The following is a 25,657-nucleotide window of genomic DNA, read 5'->3' on the forward strand; positions in this document are numbered from 1 at the left end:
ATATATGATTGGTTTCTAAATTGGGGTTTTATAAATTAATTAAATATTAGATTTGTTACATTGTATCATTATTGCTGTGAGCCACCCCGAGTCTGCGGAGAGGGGCGGCATACAAATCTGATAAATAAATAAACAAATAAATAAATATTTGGTAGTCAGAAAGTTTAGTGACAGCAGCATGTTTCTGGGGTGGCTGACACAATAGGGTTGAGGAAGGCAAGCTTTTATACATTCTTTGGTCTTTGTGATTGAGATGTCTGTTTATTGTGAAATGTTCTTTGACTGGTGCTTTAGTGTGCACTTTTGCTATTCTAATTATTATTGCCTGACTTGCATTATGGCTGGGAGATCTGGGGCTGCTTTCTGCTGTTTCTCCTCTTCTCCCTTAGGGGAAATGTAATATTCTGCCTCTTTTAATATTCCTCAAAATATTTCATTCTCTGGGAGGGAGTGTGTGTGTGTGTTGGAGGGGAGGCGCTTCCCACAGAGAATTGAGTGGAAAAACCTTACCAATGAAGACCAGTGTCATTTCATGAGGGACAATTTTCTACAAAGTGAGGAAATTAAACTTGCTAATTTTACAGTTGTACCTCATGGCTAGCTATGATGTGTTGGGACATCTGAAGTGTTTTGCTTACTCTTCACAAATCCACACTCTTCCTTTGTCTATCAGACTATACATAGATAGAAAGAATAAAGTGCTTGGAGTCCCAATCTGATTCCAAATTGTATTAGCAAACTTATGACACTCCACTGAAAAAAAAAATCCTTCTCTTTCCCTCTTATTCAAAAACAAGATCCTCCATTTTAGAAGATATCCAGTAAAGATTTCTTGATAGCTAATACATTAAAAGGGATAAAAGTGTTTTTATATGTTTATATATTTTATTTTCTGAATGATTTGGGACTAATTTTTAGAAATTTTAATTAATAAAAGAAGTATATTGTGAGATTTATCAAAAGACAGGATGTATGTGGAGTATTTTCTGATAACATCAAAATAACTAGATACAGTCTATTGGGCTGGTATTAAAAAGAAGAGAAAAAACACACAAACTTGGATTTGGATTTATTCAGAAATTTTCTTTATTTTTATTCCTTTTATATTTTGGAGTTTTCTTGAAGGGCAACCAAGATATTAAAAATGTTTTTCCCTATTGTTTTGATTCTGAATATCAACCAGCAAGCTGTGCATCCATTCCACTTTGCTCTTTCTTATCCATTTTCTTTTTATTTCCAGTACATATTTTATTAAGATAAAACACATGAAAATATAACAGCAATCCTAATGTGTAATACATATGCTTCAGTCAAGACTGTGTAGCACATCAGTAAAGCTGTGTACAAAAACATGGCATGGAAATGATGATGTATGAAGGGAGAAACTCTATCAAGGAGCATCAATTCTATTAAGGAAAAGAAGTGAAATTCTCATCTCTTTCAGTGTCTATCCTGGTAGAATAAAGAGAAGAAACAACAAAGAATATAATGGGGAAATACTGTTGTTAGTTTTAGTATATCACCCATACCTACAACACAACACAATGTTATTTTCAGCACCCAACAGAGTCACAATTGAGTTTGGCACCTACAGATAGCAAATAGCTAAGGTTGAGGAAGATAGCAAAAGAGAAATATCATTCAGGGTGGCACCAGCAACTTGTTAAAGTTTCTGGAGTATGCTCTGAAATCAGCAATTTCTCCACAGAATTTAGTGCTTGGAAGGAGTAAGAAGCAGGAGAAATTCATCAGTTCTTTGCAGTGCACTCTCAGCCAATCTTTTTTTTTAAGGTTGAACAATAACTTCAAAATGTGTATCTTCACTGTCCTATTGTTTCTGTCATCGTATGGAAAGCTGTGAAACAAAAATACGTACTCAATCATTAATAAGACTAGATTGTAAACAGTTTCAAGTACTTGTCATCAAACAAATTTAGTATTGAGGAATCTAGCCTGAGATATACATTCATATTTAGTGCTAGCCCAAATTCTGCATTTCTTAAGCCTTGACCTAGGCCCCACATATATAGTTATGCTTGACATTTAGAGTACAAAAGTACATTTTGTGTTTATAATCTATGCCTTGCATCCGGTAGAACATAGCTGTGCTACAGGAAAAGGACATGGCTTTGATAGTGCAGTGATAGATCTGACACCTGCTCTCAAGGCACATAGCTTCATGCATGAACCCACATACTAACTGCAAGTTGCTTTTTGTTGTACATTCTGCACCTTCTACATTGTATAACCCCCTTTTTACTTTCTGTATAAGGAAACGTTGACAACTAGTATCTGATTGGCTGATATTGTGTGTTTTTTGTACTCCTTTGGAAATGTATAAAGAGCCCTGAAAAACAATCCACGTTGTTCAGACATTGCTTTTATATCTTCTGAACCTGATGCATGCATCAAATAAACCTGAGTTACGCAATCTCCTTGTGGTGTCCATTCCCTTGACTGGCAACTGAGTTTTGCCGCAACAGTATGAAACATTGAAAGTCTTGCTGGCATTGCCTTACTTTTGATTCTCTTATGCACCACATTCTTTTTTCAGTTTAAAATTTTGTCATTGTCTAAAACCAATTAGATTTCACCAGGCCACCTCCACTTCCACTGCAGTTCAAAAGTGAGTCTAAGGCAGTATCTATTGAGAAATTCTCAAGCAAGGGATGATTTCTGCATAAAATAACTATATTGCTCAAAAAAATAAAGGAAACATTCAAATAACACATCCTAGATCTGAATGAATGAAATATTCTCATTGAATACTTTGTTTTGTAAAAAGTTGAATGTGCACAACAGCATGTGAAATGGATTGTCAATCAGTGTTGCTTCCTAAGTGGACAGTATGATTTCACAGAAGTTTGATTTACTTGGAGTTATATTGTGTTGTTTAAATGTTCCCTTTATTTTTTGAGCAGTGTATATTGCTAAAATATTTTGACTGTCCTCTAAAGCAGAGGCGTCACCGATTGCTGTTTTCCATACCACCTGGGAACCTTATAAGAAAGTAAATATGTTCTGCCCATTTTTATACAATACAGATTTATGATTCAATGTCCCAACAGTTTAGCTAATAAACAAGAAATTAAATGATCAAAAATAACTTACATTCAGGGCATGTATAGAATTACAAGAAACACTTTAGTAGAAATCCAGAAACAGGATGCAAAAGTTTGTGTCTGATTCGTTTCTAAGAGAACAGGGTTTCTGATCTTTCAGTAACTGTATCCAATTCATTTGTTGTTAAAAGTTGTAAATTGTATTACAAAGTGTTAAGATATCATATACGATCATGATAAATATCACTAAATATAGTCGCATATGATTCATTAGATGATGGATACACATCTGAATATCATTTTCATGTATTCAGAGCACTTCAGATCCTTGATATAATGGTCTGCTCTGATGTATTTTTAAAAAGCTGGTTCATCAATATAAATTGATTTAAGGGGGAAAAAATTAAATAAATAACTCTGCCTTGGAAGTTAAATCCATAAATATGTTTCTGTACTTCTTAAAATAGGGAAAGAGCCAATTTAATTACAGTATATCAGTCCTTATAACTAGGGACCTACTGTCACCTATTTTTATTCCAACATAATGTTGGAAACAGATTATGTATTGATGAGTATGAGACTAATGTGTCTATCCAATTGCAGGGAAACCTTCAGAAATCTTTACAGTATGGTGTCAGGGTTGGGATGTGGGAGAAGCCACACACACACACACAAAAATGGGACTAAATTTGGACAAGAGTCTGGAGGGGGAAAAAAACCCTGCCCTCCCCACATTCAACCCTAGGGGAGAAACAGTCATGTGACTCAGCAGCGGCCTATTGTTTAGGGGGCAGAAAGAACTGAAGCCAGGCTCTGCATGATTTTTTTGTTTGTTTTAATACTGTATGTAATACTTAACATGCTATGTAGGAAAATAAAGAAATAGGTATATCATAACAATGCAATCTTCAGTCCTATCGCATATTTGCAGAGTAAAGTAGTGTTTACAAGATCTATCTTTTATACCCTGTCATTCTCTTTTTCTTTCCAAAGAATATCTTATTTCAGACTGACAGAGACAGCTACATTTCATGAAATTATGGAAATTTGTTCGTTCTATAATGTTCACAATTGTGAATATTTTTTTTAATGGAATGAAAAACATCCAAAACTATAACTTTAGTGAAAATTGAAATTTAACTAAGCTAAAGAAGTGGCAACCTTAGAGCTAAGAAACAAAGGATTTGTTGCAAACTTCTTTCAGAAATCTTTAATACATTTCCAGCAGAGGTTTATGATTGAGCAAATTTAAAAGACCTAAACAAACAAACAAACAAACAAACAAACAAACAAACAAACAAACAAACAGAAAATGTTTTGGATATTCAAATGTAAATGAAGGAAAAGGTTTCCCCTATCCAGTTGTGTCTAAGTCTAGGGGGTGGTGCTCATCTCTATTTCAGTGCTGTCTGAAGACATTTTCAGTGGTCATGTAGTCATCATGACATCACACCGCAGTGCAGACCATGTTGTGAAACACAGAATGTTGTTATCCTCCCATGAAGTGGTAGTTATTTATCTCTTTGCATTTTCATGCTTTCAACCTGGCTAGGTGAGCAGGAGCTGGGCAAGAATGGCAACTCATCCCATCATGCTGGGGTCTTGAATCTGGGCTGGGCTCCAGCCAATAAACTCAGAATCTTTAACTATGGAGCCATTTCACTCTTCAAATTTAAATAGATTAAATAAATAAATCAGCATTTGGTTATTTAGTAGTGTTTCATCTAACTTTTTTTTTGCTAATGATTTTATGAACATTAAAAAAAACCCCTACAACAAACATATTTGTACTTGGCTGGTTTTCTTAGCAGCTTTTCTTCTTTTGTAAAGAAGTCTCCCATATCTGTCAGCTTTGATTTTACAACCTAGCAAGGGCATTTGCCTTCATGTTTATTTCCAAACCACATTATCTGCATCTTGCAAACAACTCAGACATGCTCAAAATGCAATAGGCTTTTTTATAAGAGTGATTATTGTGCTAGAAAGTTCATTATCCCCCAGGAACACATTTAGAAATCCCTTTTTAGCAAAACTCAGAAACAAATTAAACTAAAAATGCCAAAAACTGAATTGGCAATCACTCAGCAACATAAACAAGCACATAGATCTTGGCTTGCTTTCTTCCTCAGGAGGTCTGTATTGTTCAGCCAAAAGGCTGACTGCAAGTGAATACAACAATGTCTGTCTGCTTGTATGGCTTTGAGAAGTATTTTCACTCCCCTTTACGCGCTAGGGAAATGACGTACCAGCTGTGTGTTTTATTATTGTTTCACTTCTACTGGACTCCTTTTTGATTGGAAACAAAAGCAGGGGAAAGCAAAGCAGGCACAAGTGGTTTCTGCAAATGTCTATCACAATATCATAAGGCATCCTTGTTGTGGAAGCCTTGAGGGCTGATTTTTTTAAAAAAAGTTCATCAGTTAATTAAGTGGAATGTGGACAAGATATAGGGCAGCATAGAAGCTTGGATATCCCCTGAACAAATGAACTTTTATTAAGTAAAATAGGTTTAAAACTAATTCACTTATTTTTACAAATGATTTATATCCCATGTCAGAGTTGTTCAGAAGCTGCCCTCCCAAAAATAGAAAGGATATCAAGAACCTAAGAGGTTTCGGATTGAAGACACTACAGCAGGAATTCTTCAGAAAACTTTTACTTCTTTTTAGTATCAAAACTATACTCTCTATTCTATATTACACAACACCAAACTATCTTACTAGATGACTCAACCACTACTAACCATAAACTACAACAAACTACCACTGACCACAAGCCACAAGCCATACCTATGCAAAGGTGCATTACAGTATATACAGATCTTGACCAATCAGTTTGTAGCACATTCTGCTGATCCACCATGACTCAGCATTCCTTTTACTTTACACTAATTACAACCTCTTTCACCGTAACTGGAATATTACCTCAGGTACTAATCCCGACATCACATACATTCTGTTCTGCCTGACTGGGCTCAGGCAATGTGTAACAGTCCAAGGAAAAGAAATCAAACACACACATGCTCTGCTAATCAGCAAACTTGTATTAGATAAACAAAGAAAGGGTTACTCAAAAACAGTTCTTAGTGTCCGAAAACAATGAGAGTGCAAGGCTTACTTCAGCCGCATACAAAAACACAGGAAAAAACAAGCAAAGGCAACCTGGAATGAGCAAAGATGTTTCAGGAGTCCTTTTGAATCTTTGGAGCAAACAGCAAGACCCAGAGTTTTCACCTCCCACTTGTCTGAAAAAGCTGGGTTGAAAACTCCAACAGCACAGAACAGAAACTTCAGAGCAAGAACCACAAAATAACACAGATAAACAGCCACAGTTTGCCTTGGCCCTTGTTCCCTTTTATCCCTTTAGCCCTCATTAAGGGAACCACACCCAGCCCTCAGTATAAGAACCACACCCAGCCCAGGTGCTCCTATAATGACTTGTAATACTCCTTAAAGCGATCCCTTCTTTGCATAGCTCTTCAGCTACGCATATCAATATATTGATCTGCAGAAGAACCCAGGGATGAAAGACTGTCTGAGGGACTGCATGCCAAATCCCCTGGGCTGTCTGCTGAATCCTGCATCCCAGTGGCCTCGTCCTCCTGACTGTCTGCCACGTCTTCCTGGCTGTCTGCCACATCTTCCTGGCTGTCAGCCAGGCTTTCGCATTCACTTTGTGATGCATCTCTCCCATCTGTGGGAGCAACGGCTGGCCCAGGCCCAAACACAACACATTCTAACCTACGCTAATATTATTCCAAATCACATTTCCCCAATGGGGAGCTAATCCTGGGCTTGCATTGAGACAGCTTCAAGCCTGTTGGTTTACCTGCTCCTCCCACATCCTTTTCCCTGAGGTCCCATTTCCTACTACAATATAACATGGCAGGAGTGCTGCCAACATTCAATTGGCTGTTCCATCACCCAGTCATTATACTTCAAGGAAGGTATATTTGATTGAAAAATAACCCATAAACAACTAATGAAAATGGCTTACCAAGGGACAAATGAAGTGTTTTGTTATTGTTTGTTTATGTGTCAAGGAAGAAGACTGAGATTACTGCTGCTGAGGTACTTGGGCAAAACAAATGAATCTGGATTTACCTTTTTTGGTGGGGACATTGTTGATTACATTATTTGAGACCAGAAAAGGGGTTATTGAGTGAAACAGTTTAAAAACCACTATCTTAAACTGTTTGTGTTAGGCTGAAGCTATTTTAACTGAGATCTTAGGCCTGCCACACTTTATACTATTCTACTACGCATTTTGTATTGTGGGAGAATAGGAGGAGGGATTGTTTGAAGTTGCTGGCATGCAGCCATAACAAATTCTTTCTAGGAAGGCAAGGTCCTCCTTTGTCTCTGCATCTCTGCACTTGCCCAGAAGAAGATGGGTGGACTCTGATAATTGAAGATTGGACAATGTGATGGATTTGTGGGTATGGGGCAAGAGCCTGAACTTTCCACTGGGTGGTGAAACCCAAAGGACTTCAGATTCAGGTTTCACCCAGATGTACCAACATGACTCTGTTAATAAATTGGAACTTTGATGAATACTTTGTCTCATATTCTGATTTAGTTTAGGATGCTGTTTGGAACCCTGTCAGTTTGGTTATCATATATGCTATCAATCTGTCATGCCTGGTGCCCTCCAGACATCTGAGGATTTCAGATGTGTGCTGGGAACACTGGAAATCATAGTTTCAACACTAGAAGAAGTCTGATTATTTATAGAATTTTTTGTTCCTTGGATTTATATTCTTATTCTGGAGCTCAGGTTAATAACAGTGTGTGGTGTGTCTTCATTATTTTCTCATAATAACCCTGTGAGACAAGAGTAAGTAGCTGAGTAAGGAGTTGAGCCTGGGGTTACATACAGTATCCTAACCAATGTAGGTCACATTTTGGTTAAGGCCATACATACTAATAAATAGGAAGATCTTTAAAAAGGAAGGATGAAAGAAACAATGGAGACAGAGAAATAGAGAATCATATTATCTTCCCTGGTAACTTTTGATAACAGCATATAAAAAATTGAAAATATTTAAAAATTGAACAGGCCTGTGTGATTCCCATTGCAACAAGTGAATAATGGAAGGTCAAACAATGTTTCCTATTCACAGTTTGGTCTTATGCAGAATTTTTCAGGGCTGGGTTGAAATACAATAATTATACATTTTAGTATGAGATCAGTGGTTTTGTTTCAGGAAAAGGTAATCAATACGGCAATTTATCTACCTAGTACTTACTTTATACTTTGGGACTGGAATGGGGAAAGGATGGAGATTAGGTGTAAAGAACAAGGGGATTTCTTATAGTGTATCTCCTTTTGTCCTGGTTTCTGAAAAAAATCACTGAAAATATTTGGGAATAGTCCTTTCCTCGTAGGTAAGGACATGGACTAAAAATGGAATAACTATTTAATATTAGGCCAGATTCCCCAGCTTTCCACTTCCAAGAGGATAATTCACCCACTTGCAACCTGAAAAAGATGAAATAATATTGAATACATTTCAGTCAAGTATATATGAATTTAGAAGGAAAAAAGGAAGGGGGGCAGAAGTTGAGATGGATATGGGGCAGAAGTTGAGATGGATGGGGCAGAAGTTGAGATGGATGTAAAAGAAATTTAAGACCAATTTTTTTCCCTTTCATTCAATGGGAATTATGAAAGGGAAGGAATGAAGAACATATACTGTACTCATGAACTAATAGAGTCATTTTCTTCATGACAGTAGTTACAACCAGTCAAATTATGGTAAGTCTCAGCAGAATAATCACTAGGGCTCTGGTGACTCATATCTTCCTCTGAAAAATTCTACCATATCTTGTACTTAGATAGTTCTTATTATGGTGGGATAGATTACATTGCTAATATACAGTAGATTAAGAGGTCATTCTTGCTGATCTCTTGTAGATTTAAAAACCACTTCACTATCCCAGGGTGACCTTCATCTAATGCTACTGAGTTCAAAGTTATTCATAACTACTGTAATGCTCTCTACATGGGGCTACCTTTGAAAAGTGTTCGGAAACTCCAGATCGTGCAGAATGCAGCTGCGAGAGCAGTCATGGGCTTACCTAGGTATGCCCATGTTTCACCATCACTCTGCAGTCTGCATTGGCTGCCGATCAACTTCCGGTCACAATTCAAAGTGTTGGTTATGACCTTTAAAGTCCTTCATGGCACTGGACCAGAATATCTCCGGGACCGCCTCCTGCTGCACGAATCCCAGCGACTGATTAGGTCCCACAGAGTGGGCCTTCTCCGGGTCCCGTCAACTAAACAATGTTGGTTGGTGGGCCCCAGGGGAAGAGCCTTCTCTGTGGCAGCACCGGCCCTCTGGAACCAACTCCCCCCAGAGATTAGAACTGCCCCTACTCTCTCTGCCTTCCGTAAACTCCTTAAAGCCCACCTTTGCCGTCAGGCATGGGGGAATTGAAACACCTCCCCCGGGCTTGTTCAATTTTTATGCATGGTATGCTTGCGTGTGTGTCTGTTAGTATATGGGGTTCTTTTAAATCTTTAAATATTTTACAGCTATCTGAATTATTTATGATTTGTCATATCTTGTTGTGAGCCGCCCCGAGTCTTCGGAGAGGGGCGGCATACAAATCTAAATAATAAATAAATAAATAAATAAATAAATAAATAAATAAATAAATAATACCCTTCTTCTTTGTGGAGCAGAGAGTTTGGGGAGATCCATTATACTATTATAGGTCTTATAAAAACAACTTTAACTAAAGAAGGGGCTGTATTGGGTGTGATTTGAGAATAGTCCTGGTGACAATTTCCTCTGTTTAACAGCCAGGCAATCCTCCCATATTTGCAGCCACCATCTCGACTCAAAGACATCACATATCAGGTTCTGCTTGCCACTTAATAGAACATTTAAAGGAATCCTTGAGGCTTCCGGTTTGGTGCAGATCGCGGCGGGACGTGTCTGGCAGGGCTCTGCCAGGCGAATCCTTTCTACCCCCTCCGAAGGTCGCATTTGCGATCGGATCGGGCCCGGATGGCCCGATCCATGAACAGGGGGCTCTCCTCTGCCCGAGGACCGATCGCCAGGACTCCGGAGGCAGCGGTTCGCCCCGCAGCTTCGGAGACGGGAGAACCGCTCCTCCTCGACTAGGAGGACCGGCCAGCGCTTTCTCCCCTCACTCAGCGGGAAGAACAGAATCAAAGAAGAGAAAGTATAAATATCTACATTTACATTGAAAAAGAATATAGCAAAGAAAGGACCTAAGGTAAAAATCTCCTTGTGTTTCGTGTTTAAAGCCAGAGATCGTAAAAGTTCCAAGTAAAAGTTTTTTTTCTCTAGGGCGAAAGTGAAAGTTTTTTCTTGTTTAAACCCATCCGCAAATAACAGCCGGATCTAATTCTTTTTTTCACTTTTACTTTTCCATCTTGAACGTGAACTTTGGAACCTATAAAATAACTTTTTGACCTTATGGTTTAACAAAATAGTTTAAATTTGATATGACTATTTAGAAAATTTTAACTGCTAAAGGAAATTCCTAATGATGATCAGAATTTGTTGCTGATAGATTTTTAAAATCATAATGTTCTGGACTTAATTTCTGAAGCGGAGGAATACAGTCTTGCTGCCTTTTTTTTTTTTCTTTTGCTGCTCTTTTTTACAATATGAAATAACTTAATAACTATGAATTATGGAATCTAGAAGAGATTGAAATCACTTCTTTTTTGGATTACTTATTGTTGGATTAACCTATTTGGAATACTTGCTGAGCCTTTTGGATTATTTGCTGACACCTTTTGGATTATTTGCTGAGAACTCTTTGGTTTAACATCTGCCTGCTGCACCGAAATTAACTTGACTCCATCTTGGGATCTGTTTCTTTGTTCTTTGTTCCTGTCTTGAACTTGGAAAATAAACTGACTTCATTTTGAACACAAGCAAGCTTTGGATTTGTTTTACTCTTTGAATTTTGAATTGACATCAAATATAACTTTATCCTTTGAGATTTGGATTTTCATCTTTACTTCCTAGCAAACTACAGGATTTATAAGAAGAACTTAAGTATACAATACTGTTATTGTGTCTTTGAATAATTATCTGTTTCTTTTTTTTCCCCTGAATTCTCTTTGACTTTCTTCCCTATTTTTGGATATTTTTATTACTAGAAGAAGCTTGGTTTGAACTATATGCATTGTTAAAAACCTTGGGTTCCTGCTCTATTCTAAATAGTTGAATTAAAATACTACCCCCCTTCCTTTTCTTTTTTTGAACAACTCTTTTTACTTCATTTTTTTTCCCTTCCCTTTTTTCTTCCCTCCTCCTAAAGTTTCCTTTCCAATTCCTTTTCTTCTGTTTCTTATATACAGTTGACATTCCTTCCCTTTTTTTTCTACTTTTTGTCTCCCTTTTACTTGAAAAGGCACCTGTTTTTCAGTTCTGTGGCACTAAATAATAATATTTCTTTTTCCTTCTCTTTCTTCTCTTTTCTTTTCTTTTGAATTCTGTTACTAATTGAATTGTTATTGAATTGGTATAGTCATATTATAAGGGAAACAAAATATATCGAACAGATTTGGAATTTATAGTAATTTCTTTTCCTTTTCACTACATATAAAATTGAAACTAACCTTAAAATTTGAAATAGTGGATTCTAATTTGATAATGTCCCACACCTCAACCCTTGTTAAAACAACCAAAAAACAAACTACACCAACTACTCTATCTCCACAAGTCTCACCGCATTCTTCTCCTTCGCATCAAGTGTTAACCATGTCTACTAAAGACAAAGACAAAGACAAAGCAATGCAGTCCAATCTTGCAACTATACATGAGACTTTGAACACCTTGAAGGACTTCATGGTCAAATCACAAGAAGACGCTACTCAACAAAGAGAGGCCATAAAGGAGGAGGCAACACAACAAAGAGAAGCCATAAAGGAGGAGGCAACACAACAAAGAGAAGCTATAAAAGCTGACTTGGCAGAATTTAAAGTGGAGATGGCCCAAATGAAAGCTGATATGGGTGAGATGAAAGACCAGATAAAGCAGATCCAACAAACACTTCAAGAAAGTGACGACCGAGTTAAAAAAGTTGAAGAACAATCTGATAAAAATGAGAAAAGAATGGAATATCTTGAAGGGAGAGCCGATGAGAGATACAAAAGATATGATGAATCTATTATCCAACTGGAGATGCAACGAGCTTCGTACGGACTTCGATTTCAGAATATAAAAGAGGAAAAAGATGAAGACTTAAAAGTGACTATGGCGGAAATTATTGGAGCTATACTTCAAGAGGACCCCATAGCTTTACAGAGAGAAATCGATGAAGTTTACAGAATCTCGAATAGCTATATCCGTCGGCACAACCTTCCAAGAGAGATACATATTAAATTTACAAGAAAGGCGTTGCGAGATGAGATACTTCACTATTCAAGAAACTCCCCGCCCCAACGCCATGGAGTAGAAATAAAGATACTAAAGCAAGTTCCAAGAAGTGTCAGAGAAAACAGAAGAGATTATCACTTTCTAACAAAAATTTTGATCAAAGAAAACATTACCTACCGTTGGCTTATTCCACAAGGACTTTCTCTGACATGGCGTTCTACAAGGTACAAACTGGAAAATGTAGAACAAGCCATGTACTTTCTTGAACAGAGTGGTTTGGGCCACTCCGACTACGCAAGTAAGCAACAAGTGGTCCAACTACAACTAGTTCAACAGCAACCAGGGGAAAAATCACCAACTCAGCAAGAAGAAAACCTGGGGGCAACTGCTCAAGTAATAGAGCAGGACCAAGGTGCTAGAAGAGTTCAACCTCAGCGAGAAACCAAAAAACCCATTAAATGACAACGAATAAAGATTTAAAAATCTTTTCCGTAAATGTTAATGGACTTAACGAACCAAGAAAAAGGAAGCAAATTTTTTCTAAAATTAGAAACCAAAATGCCCAGATTGCAATACTACAAGAAGTTCATATTAAAAAAGATAATCAAAAATTACTGTTGAATCCCAAAATTGGAAAAATGTATGCTGCATTAGCAGACCAAAAAAAAAGAGGTGTAGTGATGTATGTCAAGAATTCTATAAATTCCAAACAAATATATAAGGATAAAGAGGGTAGGATATTGATTGTACAAGTAGATATCGAACCTAGACCTCTAGTGGTTGTTTCTATTTATGCTCCCAATGAAGACCAAATGACATTTTATAAAAACTTACACCAAACAATAATAGATTTAGCTATTGACAATGTATTGATAATAGGTGATTTCAATGCTATCGCGAATAGACAACTAGACCACTCAGGAGGGGGAGGTAATAAAAAAAGGGGAAAAGGTAAAAAAACAAGAAGAAATTTGTTACCTAGTACTTTTCAAAAAATGAAAGCGGAATTACTACTAAGCGACATTTGGAGGGAAAGACACCCTCACAAAAGGCAATTTACCTTTTACTCCAATCCTCACAAAATTTGGACGAGAATTGACATGTTATGGGCACCAAAAACGGTGGCAGAACAAATTAGAGAGGTCGAGATAGACGTTAATACATGGGCTGATCATAACCCAATAGTGGTCTATATGACGATGAACAATAAACAGAACAACTGGCGGATGAATAGGTATATATTAAATGATAAGAAATATAAGGATTGGATTGAAAAGGAATTAAAAATATTTTTTGAAATTAATAAAACATCAGACACTACTCCACAGAACTTATGGGATACAGTTAAAGCGTATATAAGAGGTTTAACAATATCTTACACAGCAAAACACAATAAGGAAAAGAAATTAGAGTACTTACAATTAACAAATGAACTAAAACAATTAGAATCCTTATCGCAGCAACATATTAAGAACAGAGATCTAAAGACAGAAATAAACGTAATTAAACATAAAATTAGAGTTATAGAACAAAACCAACTAACTGAAAAGATCAAAAGAGCAAAGCAACATTATTTTGAACATGCAAATAAACCTGGCAGATGGCTAGCGTATAAACTTAGAAAACAGAGTCAATCAAAATTAATCCAAAAATTAGAAGATAAAGATGGTAAAATAAAATATGACACAGAAGGTAAGGCAGACATTGTTTATAATTTTTATAAAGAATTATATGCTAAAGATCATGTCATCGAAGATGAAGTTTTTAACTATTTAGAGGCTTCAAATTTACCACAAATAACAGAAGATCAACAGGCCACCATGGATGGACCAATAACAATGGAGGAACTCTTAATAACAATTAAAAAACAGAAAAGCAATAAGGCTACAGGTCCAGATGCCATACCTGCAGAATGGTACAAGATAGACAACGAAACAATAAGAAACCATATGTTAGAAACTTTTAATTTATGTAGACTTGAGGGAAAAATTCCCAAATCTTGGTCAGAATCACTGACAACCTTAATACACAAACAGGGTACAGAACCAGAAAAGATCAAAAACTATAGGCCTATATCACTATTAAATGTAGATTATAAGATCTTTATTGCCATTTATGCAGAGAGACTCAAAAGAGTTATAAATGGAATAATACACCAAGACCAAAATGGGTTTCTTCCAGAGAGACAAATTAAAAACAATATTAGAACTGTAATAAATATACTAGAGTACTATGAACAACACCCAGACAAGACGGCATCTTTAATGTTTTTGGACGCTCAAAAAGCCTTCGACAATGTTAATTGGACATTTATAAAAATGCAATTAAATAAAATGAGATTTGGCCCAAAATTTGTTAACCTAATAGATACCATATATTCAAAACAAACAACGAACATAATATTGAATAATAGTCAATTACCAATACTTGACATAAATAAGGGAGTTCGCCAAGGATGTCCTATATCACCATTGTTATTTATTATGACCCTTGAAACCTTATTAATTAAAATAAGAGCGGACCCCAAAATAAAAGGTTTAACCGTAGGAGACGAAACCTACAAACTCCAGGCCTTTGCAGACGATCTAATGTTTATAATTGAAGAGCTGACTACAACAGTTCCTACCTTACTACAAACCATTGAACAATATGGAAACGTAGCAGGTTTAAAGATAAACAAAAGCAAAACACATTACTTGACCAAAAATATGAATAAAATACTAGAAACGAAATTAGAAAGTATTTCTGGAATAAAGATTGTAAAAAAGGTAAAATATTTAGGAATAAATTTAACAGCGAAAACAATAACATTAAAAAATGATAATTATATGAAATTACTAGCAGAAATTAAAAATGACTTAGCAATGTGGAATAATTTGAAAATATCTTTCTTAGGAAGAATTGCAACAATCAAGATGAACATTTTACCCAAGGTCTTATTTCTTTTTCAGACAATACCAATAAACCCAGGGGGTATCTTTTTAAAAACTTTAACAAACTTAGTTAAAAAATTTATATGGCAAGGTAAAAAAGCAAGGATAAAAATGAATTGTTTAGAAGATATTAAAGAAAGAGGCGGATTTGGCCTTCCAAATTGGAAACTATATTATCAGGCCGCTGCATTAACATGGCTTAGAGACTGGATAATTTTAGATAACAAAAGAATACTTGACCTAGAAGGACATGATTTAATGCTTGGATGGCACGCATTTTTATGGTATGATAAGGACAAAAACCATTCATATTTTAAAAGACATACGTTGAGGAAATACTTATTAGAAGTATGGAAAGACATAAAGAAAAATCATTTTTTAAGTATCCCAGACTGGCTAGCTCCTTTAGAAGCAATAATACATCCAAAGTCTATAAAGGATAAGAAAATAACTTATAGATACAAAGAACTTTTAAATGATCAGATGAAGCTTAAATCTAGAATTGAATTACAAGAAGAAGGGATAATAATAGATTGGTGGCACTACGCCCAGATCCGATCTAGATATCAGAAGGATAAGATTCTTTACATTTTTAATAAAAGTAAGAATCCTTTAACTACTTTAATTACTACTAATTCAACAAAAATGATAGGGAAAATATATAAACTACTTATCGCTCATAAAAATATAGAGTTGACTTTAAAAGATACTATGATAAGATGGTGTAGAAATATTGGCAAGGAAATAGATATAGACACATGGGAGAAAGTATGGATTAACAATTGGAAAATGACTAAATCAGTTTCCTTAAAAGAAAATCAAATCAAAATGTTTTATAGATGGCATCTCCCACCAAATAGGATAGCAAAAATGTTTCCCAAAACATCCCCAATATGCTGGAAATGTAAGAAGGATATAGGAACTTACTATCATCAATGGTGGACATGTGGTAAAGCAAAAATATATTGGAAAATGATTGAAAAAATATTAAAAGAAATAATAAAGCAAGATATAGATAATACCCCGGAATTTTACTTACTAGGTGTTACAAATCAGACCTATAAGAAAGAAATTTTTTATTTAATTATACACATATTAACTGCGGCTAGAATAATATATGCGCAAAATTGGAAAGGGGAGGAAACCCCCAAAGAAGAAGAGGTCATAGCTAAAATATTAGATTGCGCTGAAATGGATATGATGACAAGAAGATTAAACGATCAAGAGGATACTAAATTTTATGAAACATGGAACAATGTCTATAAATGGATAGATAAGAAAAAATAAGATATATCTTTAGTTGTTTTTCTTTGTATTAGTTTTTACCTAGGTGATAACAATATTAATATTAGTTTAAAAGGACTTTTTGACGATTATGATATAGTAGTGTATGTATGTATAAGTATAAGCAATATACCAAGATGCATAATAGTTGAATTTAGCTTTATTGTTTGAATTGAAGGTTTGACACTATTTTACTATAGTAATTAAGATCATATTAAAGGTATTTTTTGGTAATTATGTTATACTAACCCTACTTAACACTCACATCAAGATCTGTAAAACCTTAACCCAAATTTATTAACTTTTTTTTTACTATAATAGTTAACATATATTTAACTATGTATTCTTTTTCTATATTTGAATGTATACTTTCATAAGAAGCGGGGGAAATATACCCCCACTTTATGTTTATTGTTTGTATGTATTTGTCTGTTTTTATGAAAAAAATAATAAAAAAATTGGAAAAAAAATAAAAATAAAATAAAGGAATCCTTGAAGAAGTCACAACAACAAAGAATAATCAAGGATGGAGAAGAAATTTTAGAACAACCTGCCTTATGATTCCCAGATAATATGTATGGCAGTAGTAGTAGTAGTAGTAGTAGTAGTAGTAGTAGTAGTAGTAGCAGCAGCAGCAGTAGTAATATTCAAATTGCAATTGTCAACTTTTGTACTGCTTCCTAGCTCTAGGAAATGGACTTTTTCAAAGGATTGTCCAGAAATTAAAGGTAATTCTCAGACAGCTGCCTTCAGCTAACTAGTTAATTGCTTTCAAAGGCATTTGTAATTGTTATAAAAAATGTTTACTCAGATATGTTAACTCTACTGGATACAGTAGGATTTACTTTTATATGAGAGTAAATACAAATAATTATAGCTGGTTTTCGGATTTCTGTTAAGAAAAAAAATATCTCTAAATAAGAAATCTCTTTCCAGGCAGATTATTTTAAATATATAATTATTTTGTACTAAAACTTTCAATAGTTTTATTACGCAAATACAATGCATTCCTATAGTCCAGATTGTGTTTCATTTCATTTATGGCCAAATGTATTAAGAAATGTATGTCTTCGCCATTCATGAGAGCTCAACCTTCAATTATTTTCTTTTTGATATTCTTTTCATCTCCTCAACCAACTATGCAGTTCATGATTTATGCCCAGTGTAGGGATAGGTTGTTTAGAAAAAAGTGTCACAGTTTATGAAGATGGAAAAGAAGGAAATGTTCTCCATGGTAAGTATATCATGGAAGTGATTGTTATGGATGCTATGAAAATTGATTTATGTCTATTTAGAAGCATTAGAATATTAAACAATGAAGTTAGCTACTTCCTTTCTGCTTCACTGCTGAAATAAAGAAAAGAGTACTATATAGAAAAGGCTTAATTATTTGTATATTTATTCATTTTGAAAGGCTGCTCAGCTCAAATTCAGACTTTTAAAAAATAATACTTAAAACAAGCAAAAACACACAGAGCAAAATTATAAATAACTCATATAGAAGCTGAGAAAACCCCCAATAAAAATGAGCAAAATTAGAATATTGGTTTTTTCAGCCACGCATCTAATGTAAATATATAATAGTATAGGTTGTAAGGTCAGCCCCAATCTTTCTCACCTTCCAAAAGAGCATAAAGGTTTGACATTTCCAGTTAGCCCTAAGCTGCAATGATGGAGCATCAACATAGAGGCAGTTGATCAATTAACAATAGATCTCTCTCTCACACATACACCGAGCCTACTCCCACCCAATTTTGATTGGTTTGTAGTGTTTGGTTTTTGTCTGTTTTTAGTTTATATACTGTAGTTTCTTAATCTTTTATTATTGTAAATTGTCCAGAGTTATCTTGTGGCCTCTAAATTTTATTAGATAGGTAGATGATAGATAGATAGATAGATAGATAGATAGATAGATAGATAGATAGAGAGAGAGAGAGAGAGAGAGAGAGAGAGAGAGAAATGAATAAATACATATCCTAAGATTAGTGGTAAGATACAGTTTATGATCATATCTGCACAACCTGGAATAAGTTTATATCAAAATAAGCCCAAACCACTGAATCCCAATATATAAGAAAACATCCCCAAAATATGAACAAGCGGGATGATACCTATACCTCCTGCCTACCAGACATCTGGAAACCAGCCCTCATTAACAAACGTATCCCAGCCATAGAAACTGAAACCAGACTCAGAACACACATTGCAAAACAACCAAGTAGCCTGCAAGCTCCAACTACTCAGGATATCACCCCTAATCCACAATCATTAACTAATCAGCATACCTCAGTTACATCAAGGACCCCAGGTGTTACCCCACTGACTCACCAGGAAATTTCTACACAGCAGGCAATTGCTGAGCCATCAAACCACTCCCATCTCCCCCCCTCACACAATTGAATTCTCAAAGAATTCAAATTCAATCAGAAGTAACAAATTATTAATTCAGAATTTGGACTGAGTATAATGACTATTTGTTTTATTCTTTGTATGATTCAAAACTGAATTCAGTACAAGGAAGACATTTTCATTCAATTTTGCTGGAGATCCCACTAACCATGGTTGGTTAGGTATGGACTGTATTATTTTTAAAACTGACTTTATTTGATGACAAGATAAATGAGTTAGTGTGAGTGCACTGACCCCCTTGGGTACCATTTCTCATATGCTAGAACTCCTGCTAATATATCTCCAAATTCTATTTACTGTACAATGGTTCACTGATAGGAAAATGGATACTCAGCATGTGATTTGATATTTTCTACAAAATGCAACAAAGATTTACTTCATTTGTGAGCTTACAGTTCTCATGCCTCATGTTCACAATCATGGCAATGTTCTGAAAACACAACTGATAATTTTGATTTCGATATAATGGAAAGGTCAGCTTGCAAAACACCATTCAAAAAAACCTTCTGCTTTTAAACACATACAGACAATCAATCTCTTTAGTGCATTTCATTGAAACCAAGGGTTTCATAGCAGAAATTGAAGTAAAGTACTTTAGAAATTGCAGGATGCTTATCACTATCTCTGGCTATAACTGCCCAGTTTAAATAGCTATTATGAAATCTGAAATTACAATAAATCTTGTTTCTTCTTATCTTCATGTCCTGTATATGCTAATTTCAAGTAAAAGCTGGGAATTTGCTGGGAAAAAATGTCACGTTCATGAAATACACCAATAACTGTAATTTTGAGTTGAAAGGTGACTCTTCTTTCAGAATACTGAATGTGGAAAGCTTGTTATAAAGTCTCATCTAACATAATCCAAATACAGCAGACCTTACATCCCTCTCTGTTCAACTGCCTCAATTCCATTTACTCTGAAGCCTGGTTATTGTAAGAGTAAACAAAAGCCACAATCTTTTTTATAGGGCATGCTCAAAATGTTTTAATTGCATTGCCATTTAATTGTATTCCCCCCTTTTTAATTGGTACCACTGTTTGAAACAATGCCATACCTTCTTTCCACAGTCAAGACCACTGTATCCACTTCTACAAGCACAAACATTGGGTTGGATGCATCGGCCTCCAAACAGGCATTTTGGTTCACAAAGAGCTATGACAAAAACAACACATTTGTATTATTACACAGATGTAAATTAAAATGTTAAAACATCTGTAAATGTGGTTTTTCTGTAAGATCTTTGGGATTAACTGTATTGAGTTTTATAATTCTATAATTTTATAATTCTATAATTTATAATTCTATAATTTCTTAGCTTTGTATTCTTAGTTAATAATATCATTTGGATTTTGGACAATGCTTTAATATGACAATCATATTATGCTTCAACCACTGATGCAGAAGAAGGTGAGGTTGACAAGAGTTAGAATCAACTTCAATTTGAGATCAAAGAATCTGCAAGGAGAATGTGCTGCTTGAGACTAGAGACTGGAATAGTGGCAAGAAAAGTTGTAAAATGGGACTGTCTTGATTAACAGCAGAACTTTGGGGCTGAATTGTGATCATAAGGAAAGGACTATCCATAGTTGTATTTTGCTTAGGAAACCAAACTGAAGCAGGTTATAACGACAAATTATTTTCTGCCCCTCCAATAATTTCTTCATAGCTAACACTATCTTCAAATGAAACACCTGCATATATGGACATCACCAGATGAAATGCAAAGAAACCAAATTGACTAAATTGCTACTAAAAGGAAGTGAGAAGATCCCAATTAGAGCACCAAAGACTGTGAAACAAGTCATGAATTGCTTATGTGCAATTCCAGGTTAAGCTAAGGAAGATGGAAAAGCAATCAATTTTCGGATATGATCTTGAACATATACAATAGCTATTATTTTCAAGGAGAATTTTAGGAATCATTCTTAAGCCCTGAACCTCACCAACAGAGAATCAAAAGAACTATGGAATGAACTTAGAGATGACACTACTAGAGATGAATATGAATTTTGTTTTGCTAAAAATGAAAAGGGAAAAAAAAACAGAAGAAAGAAAAGCAAAACAGAGCAGAACTTTCCAAGAGAAGAGAAGCCAAAGCCAAGAAAGGCAATCATCTTAGGAAAGAACTTAACAAAGAATCTGAGAGAATTGTCAGAACATGCAATTGTTCTCTCCCAATGTGAATCTCTTCATATGAATTCTTTACCTTCATTGACAGTTATCTGGATTGTTAGTCAAGGGTCACTGTTATTCATAATATCTATTCAAATAACAATGTGTGTGTGTGTGTAGAGAATAGTTTTTGTGGATAGAAATTCTTTATCTTGTTTTTTCATGTTTTCTTCTCCTTGTCTTTATCCTACTATCTTGACACAATGGTTAGAGCCATAAAAGAATGCTATTTCTCTATAAGAAAGATACAAGTATTTGATATATGTTAGTTAATGAGCTCAGACTGACCTTTTCAGTTGCTGCAAATGCAGAGATATATTTGAAATGGGATAAATACAATAACAACAATGGCAGCTATTTCTTTTTACAATAGTCAGATTTCTGTTTCTGCGAAAAATGGAAGTCAGTGAAGTAGACAAGGACTGTGAAATTGAGCTGAACCTTTCTAAATACAGTGGCAACAAATGGATGTGAACAACAATAAAACTAGCTGCACTGAAACTCTGTTGACACTGATGGAAACCAATGATTCTCAAAGCTTTTTTTCTATTGTGAATCCTGTAATTTGCAGGCTTGCTATATTAAAGTTCCATAAACCATTCTTTTGACTGAAGTGCCCTTATTCTGACCGAAACTGTAGCTGTTCGATTCAAGGAACTAACTGTCAAGATCTAGGAAATTAGGTGGCATCCTAAGTAATTCTTTTTGGCAACAGACTTTTATTTAAAAAATTGTCCAAGTATATTAAAATATTGCACTTTTAGTAGGTTGAACAATTATTCCTCTCCATTTTACTGACAGTTTTCTGAATTACTTTTCTCCCTAAAAATTTAATTAAGCTAGATCCTACAAATTATTTGATCACTGTATAAGAATTCATGTCTGGACTGCAAGCATCAGGTAAGTACAGGGGGGAATTTCAGCAGACAATTTGGAGAACCGGTAGCGGAAATTTTGAGACGTTTAGAGAAGTGGCAAATGCCACCAATGGCTGGCCCCGGTGTGTGTGTGTGTGTGAAGATTTTGCAATATCCTTCCCCCAGATGTGTATATGTGTGTGTGTTTCGTAGATTCTCAAGGGTACAGGTATGAAGGTCTTGGCATATTTGGGTTTCTTCCCATGTAAGTTTCAGAGATTCCTGGCGACGTTTGGATGAGGTCCCACTCATGATCTTCAGGCTGGTGCTTTTGGCTTTGTGCTCAGTTGAACAAGGCGTGATCTGAGCTGCTGTCCGTCTATAAATACTGGTGGGTGGGTGTGGAGTGCTGGCTCAACTGATGTAAGCAGGTTGGTTGGCTATGTGGAAACATCCTGATTAGTTGGTGGGGTAATACCTTGAGAAATTGATGCAGTTAATGTATGCAGATTAGTTAATGTTTGCAGATTGGGGGTGACATCCTGAATAATTATTGCAGTTGATGTCTGCAGATTAGTCAGCTGTTTTGTAATGTATGTCTGTGGTTTGGCCACAAACTTAGAGCCAAACCAAAACCTAGGATGTTATACCTGTGAAAATCTAAAAACAGAAATATACATAAATACATGTATACATGTATACATGTATATATGTATATAAATATATAAGTGAACAAAGCGTGATCTGAGGATTTTAACACTCTGATGACATTAGTAGAGGACTAATGAAAGCTTAGTTAATTTTAGTAGTTTTTAATAAATTTTAAAACGTTCTGGAGATCGCAATGGCTATTGCCTCTTCATTTATAAATACACCCGGAACTTGTATTTTTAGGACAATTCTTAAAGTATATGTGTACAGTGTCCCCTCGATTTTCGTGGGGGTTGCGTTCCCAGACTGCCCGTGAAAGTCAAATTTCCGCGAAGTAGCGGTGCAGAAGTAAAAACACCATTTTTGGCTATGGACAGCCAAAACTACTCCCGCGCACCCTTTTCTAAGGCCACACAAGGAGCCGGGCTTGAAGTTGGGGGTGGGAAGCGATGAAAGTGCGTAGGCCGACAAAGATTGTTTTGAATGTCGGCCGCCCCCACCTGCCCAGTGCCTCTGGCCTCCTCGCCGCTACCCCCCGCCCGCCCGATTCGCCCCTCTCACCGGCTTTCTTGGAGCACGAGTCCTCCTGCAGCAGCGCTGGCGGCTACGGCTTCTCAGTCTCCTCATTCGGCCGCTCACCACTCTGAGCGCTTTGAGAATACCCACCCCACGACTCTTGCAGTCCCTTGGCTGAGAGTGCTTTCGTCCCAGCTGTCAGCGAGGAGGCTGCAGGAGAGGCGGGGCAGGCGTTCTCACAGAGAGCAACAGACAGAGCGAGATGGAAAGGAGAGAGGGAGAGAGAGAGTGAGAAAGAGAGAGCAAGAGGGGGGAGAGTGGAAGGTAGAGAGAGAGAGAAAAATGATAGAAAAAAGTGGAGGAAAAAAGAGAAATGAGAAAATGATTGAAGCAGAGAATGACAGGAAAGAGAGAGAAACAGAGAGAGAAGTGACTCTTGATTGAAAGCATATAGTATGGTAAAAGCACTTAAATAATAACAGAGAAAAAAAACTCCAGCCCTCACCTATGTTTGGAAATGGTTCAAGAGTTCACACACAAACACACACACACACACACACACAGAGGCAGGGGGGAGATTTACATACAGGTACAATATTCATTCATTCACTCATTCATTCATTCATTCTTCTATTTCGCTCAGTCCCAACACTTTTAACCCATAAATTACAATTTCCCATTCCCTTAATTACCATTTCCCCTTCCCATTACCTGTACAGTACTACTCACCATTGAATAAGACACTTAGTCATCCTGATAGTTATAAATTATAATTATTTATTAACAATTTTTTTTGGTTTTTTATTTGCAAAAATTATTAACATAAATAAGGGTCTTCTTCAATCACCATTTCATCGGGCACTTCTACAATGGATGCTGAAGGTGATGGTGTGACAGACCTCTTGGTTTTTGTGATGAACATAGTTATGGGTAGTTGTTGGCACAGTTTCTTTTTCTGGGCTAACATGGCTCTGTACGGTGCAACAATGTTGTCAAGGGAGGCCTTAAAGTGTATAGAACGAGTCATATTGGGATACCAAAGTTCCACAATCTGTTGGAGATGTGCAGCACTTCTGTGCACTTCTGCAAGCCATTCAAGCGTTAGGCCAACTTCTTCTTCTTACTCAGCTTGTTCAGCTTCCTCTTCTTCACTCGCTGACCTGGTCAGCTCCTCCAGATCTTTGTTTGTCAGTGGTAGGCCATGCTCATCAAGCAACCCATGGACTTCATCAGGTGTCATTGCACTGAAGCCTTCTCCACCCAGTGCCTGTGCCAGCTTCACAGATTTCTGGACTGCGGCATGTTGAATTTCTTCGGGAGCAAATCCATTGTAATCATGCACCACTTCTGGCCACAATTTCTTCCAGCAGGCATTCATTGTCTGTGTCTTCATATCCATTAAGGCATTCTGAATGTTCTTCAGACATGATGCAATTGTGTAGCCCTTCAATGTGAAGTTTTCATCAGCATCCATTGCTTCCATGAGGCTTCCAAGGGAATTGCGCATGTACAGTGCCTTAAATGCACAGATAACACCTTGATCCATTGGTTGGATAAGCGATGTGGTGTTTGGTGGCAAGAATTCGATTTGTACCCCATCATGTTCATGTGCCAGGTCATCATGGCCTCCAGCATTGTCCATTAGGAGAAGCACTTTGAAATTGAGTCCTTTGCCAGCCAAATAATCCTTCACCTGTGGGATGAAGCACTGATGAAACCAATCCCGCGTAAGGGCTTTTGTAATCCATGCTTTAGGATTATGCATCCAGTACACTGGCAATGCATTCGTATTTCTGTTCTTTAGGGCTCTTGGATTTCAGGACTTATAAATGAGCCCTAGCTTCATCATGAAGCCTGCTGCATTTCCACACATGATCAAAGTTACCCGATCTTTCTGGGCCTTAAAACCAGGTGCTTTGGCTTCATCTTGCATTAAGAAAGTCCGTGATGGCATCCTCTTCCAGAACAGGCCTGTTTCATCCATGTTGAACACCTATTCTGGAAGGTAGGCCCCTTCTTCAATTATGTCTTTAAACGTGCAATGGACGTACTGCTCGGCTGCACCTGTATCCGCTGAGGCAGCTTCTCCGTGCAATGACACACTCCTCAGGCCATAGCGCCATTGAAATTTATCAAACCATCCTTTAATTGCTGTGAATGTGGATGGGGTCGGAGAAGCAGTGGATGTTGATGGCTGGGTGTCTTCTGAGTCATCAGCACCTTCATCAACATCTTCTTTTCCCTCATCTGCATCGCCTCCTTCTTTGTTTGCCAGACGGGTGTAGAGTTGCTGTGCCTTTGTCTGTATGGTATTGGTATCCAATGCAATGCTCTTCTTATGGCAGTCTTGTACCCACACGGACAAAGCAGCTTCCATTTTCATAAACCGTTTGTTTCTAGGC

The 25,657-nt window shown here is 36.4% G+C and overlaps 1 protein-coding gene across 1 annotated transcript in view; it reads right to left on the reverse strand.

Moving 5' to 3' along the window:
• Nucleotides 1-1,459: 1,459 nt before the first annotated feature.
• VWDE (von Willebrand factor D and EGF domains) overlaps nt 1,460-25,657 on the reverse strand; it is a 332,452-nt gene continuing 308,254 nt past the window's right edge. Inside the window, exons 29-30 of the mRNA XM_070753903.1 lie at nt 20,114-20,211; nt 1,460-1,855 (exon numbers count right to left, since the gene is read on the reverse strand). Coding sequence (XP_070610004.1) covers nt 1,841-1,855; nt 20,114-20,211 — 113 coding nt within the window. The 3' untranslated portion in view covers nt 1,460-1,840. The remainder of the gene's footprint in view (nt 1,856-20,113; nt 20,212-25,657) is intronic.

The sequence above is a fragment of the Erythrolamprus reginae genome, chromosome 1 (assembly GCF_031021105.1).
Source record: "Erythrolamprus reginae isolate rEryReg1 chromosome 1, rEryReg1.hap1, whole genome shotgun sequence".
NCBI lineage: Eukaryota > Metazoa > Chordata > Lepidosauria > Squamata > Dipsadidae > Erythrolamprus > Erythrolamprus reginae.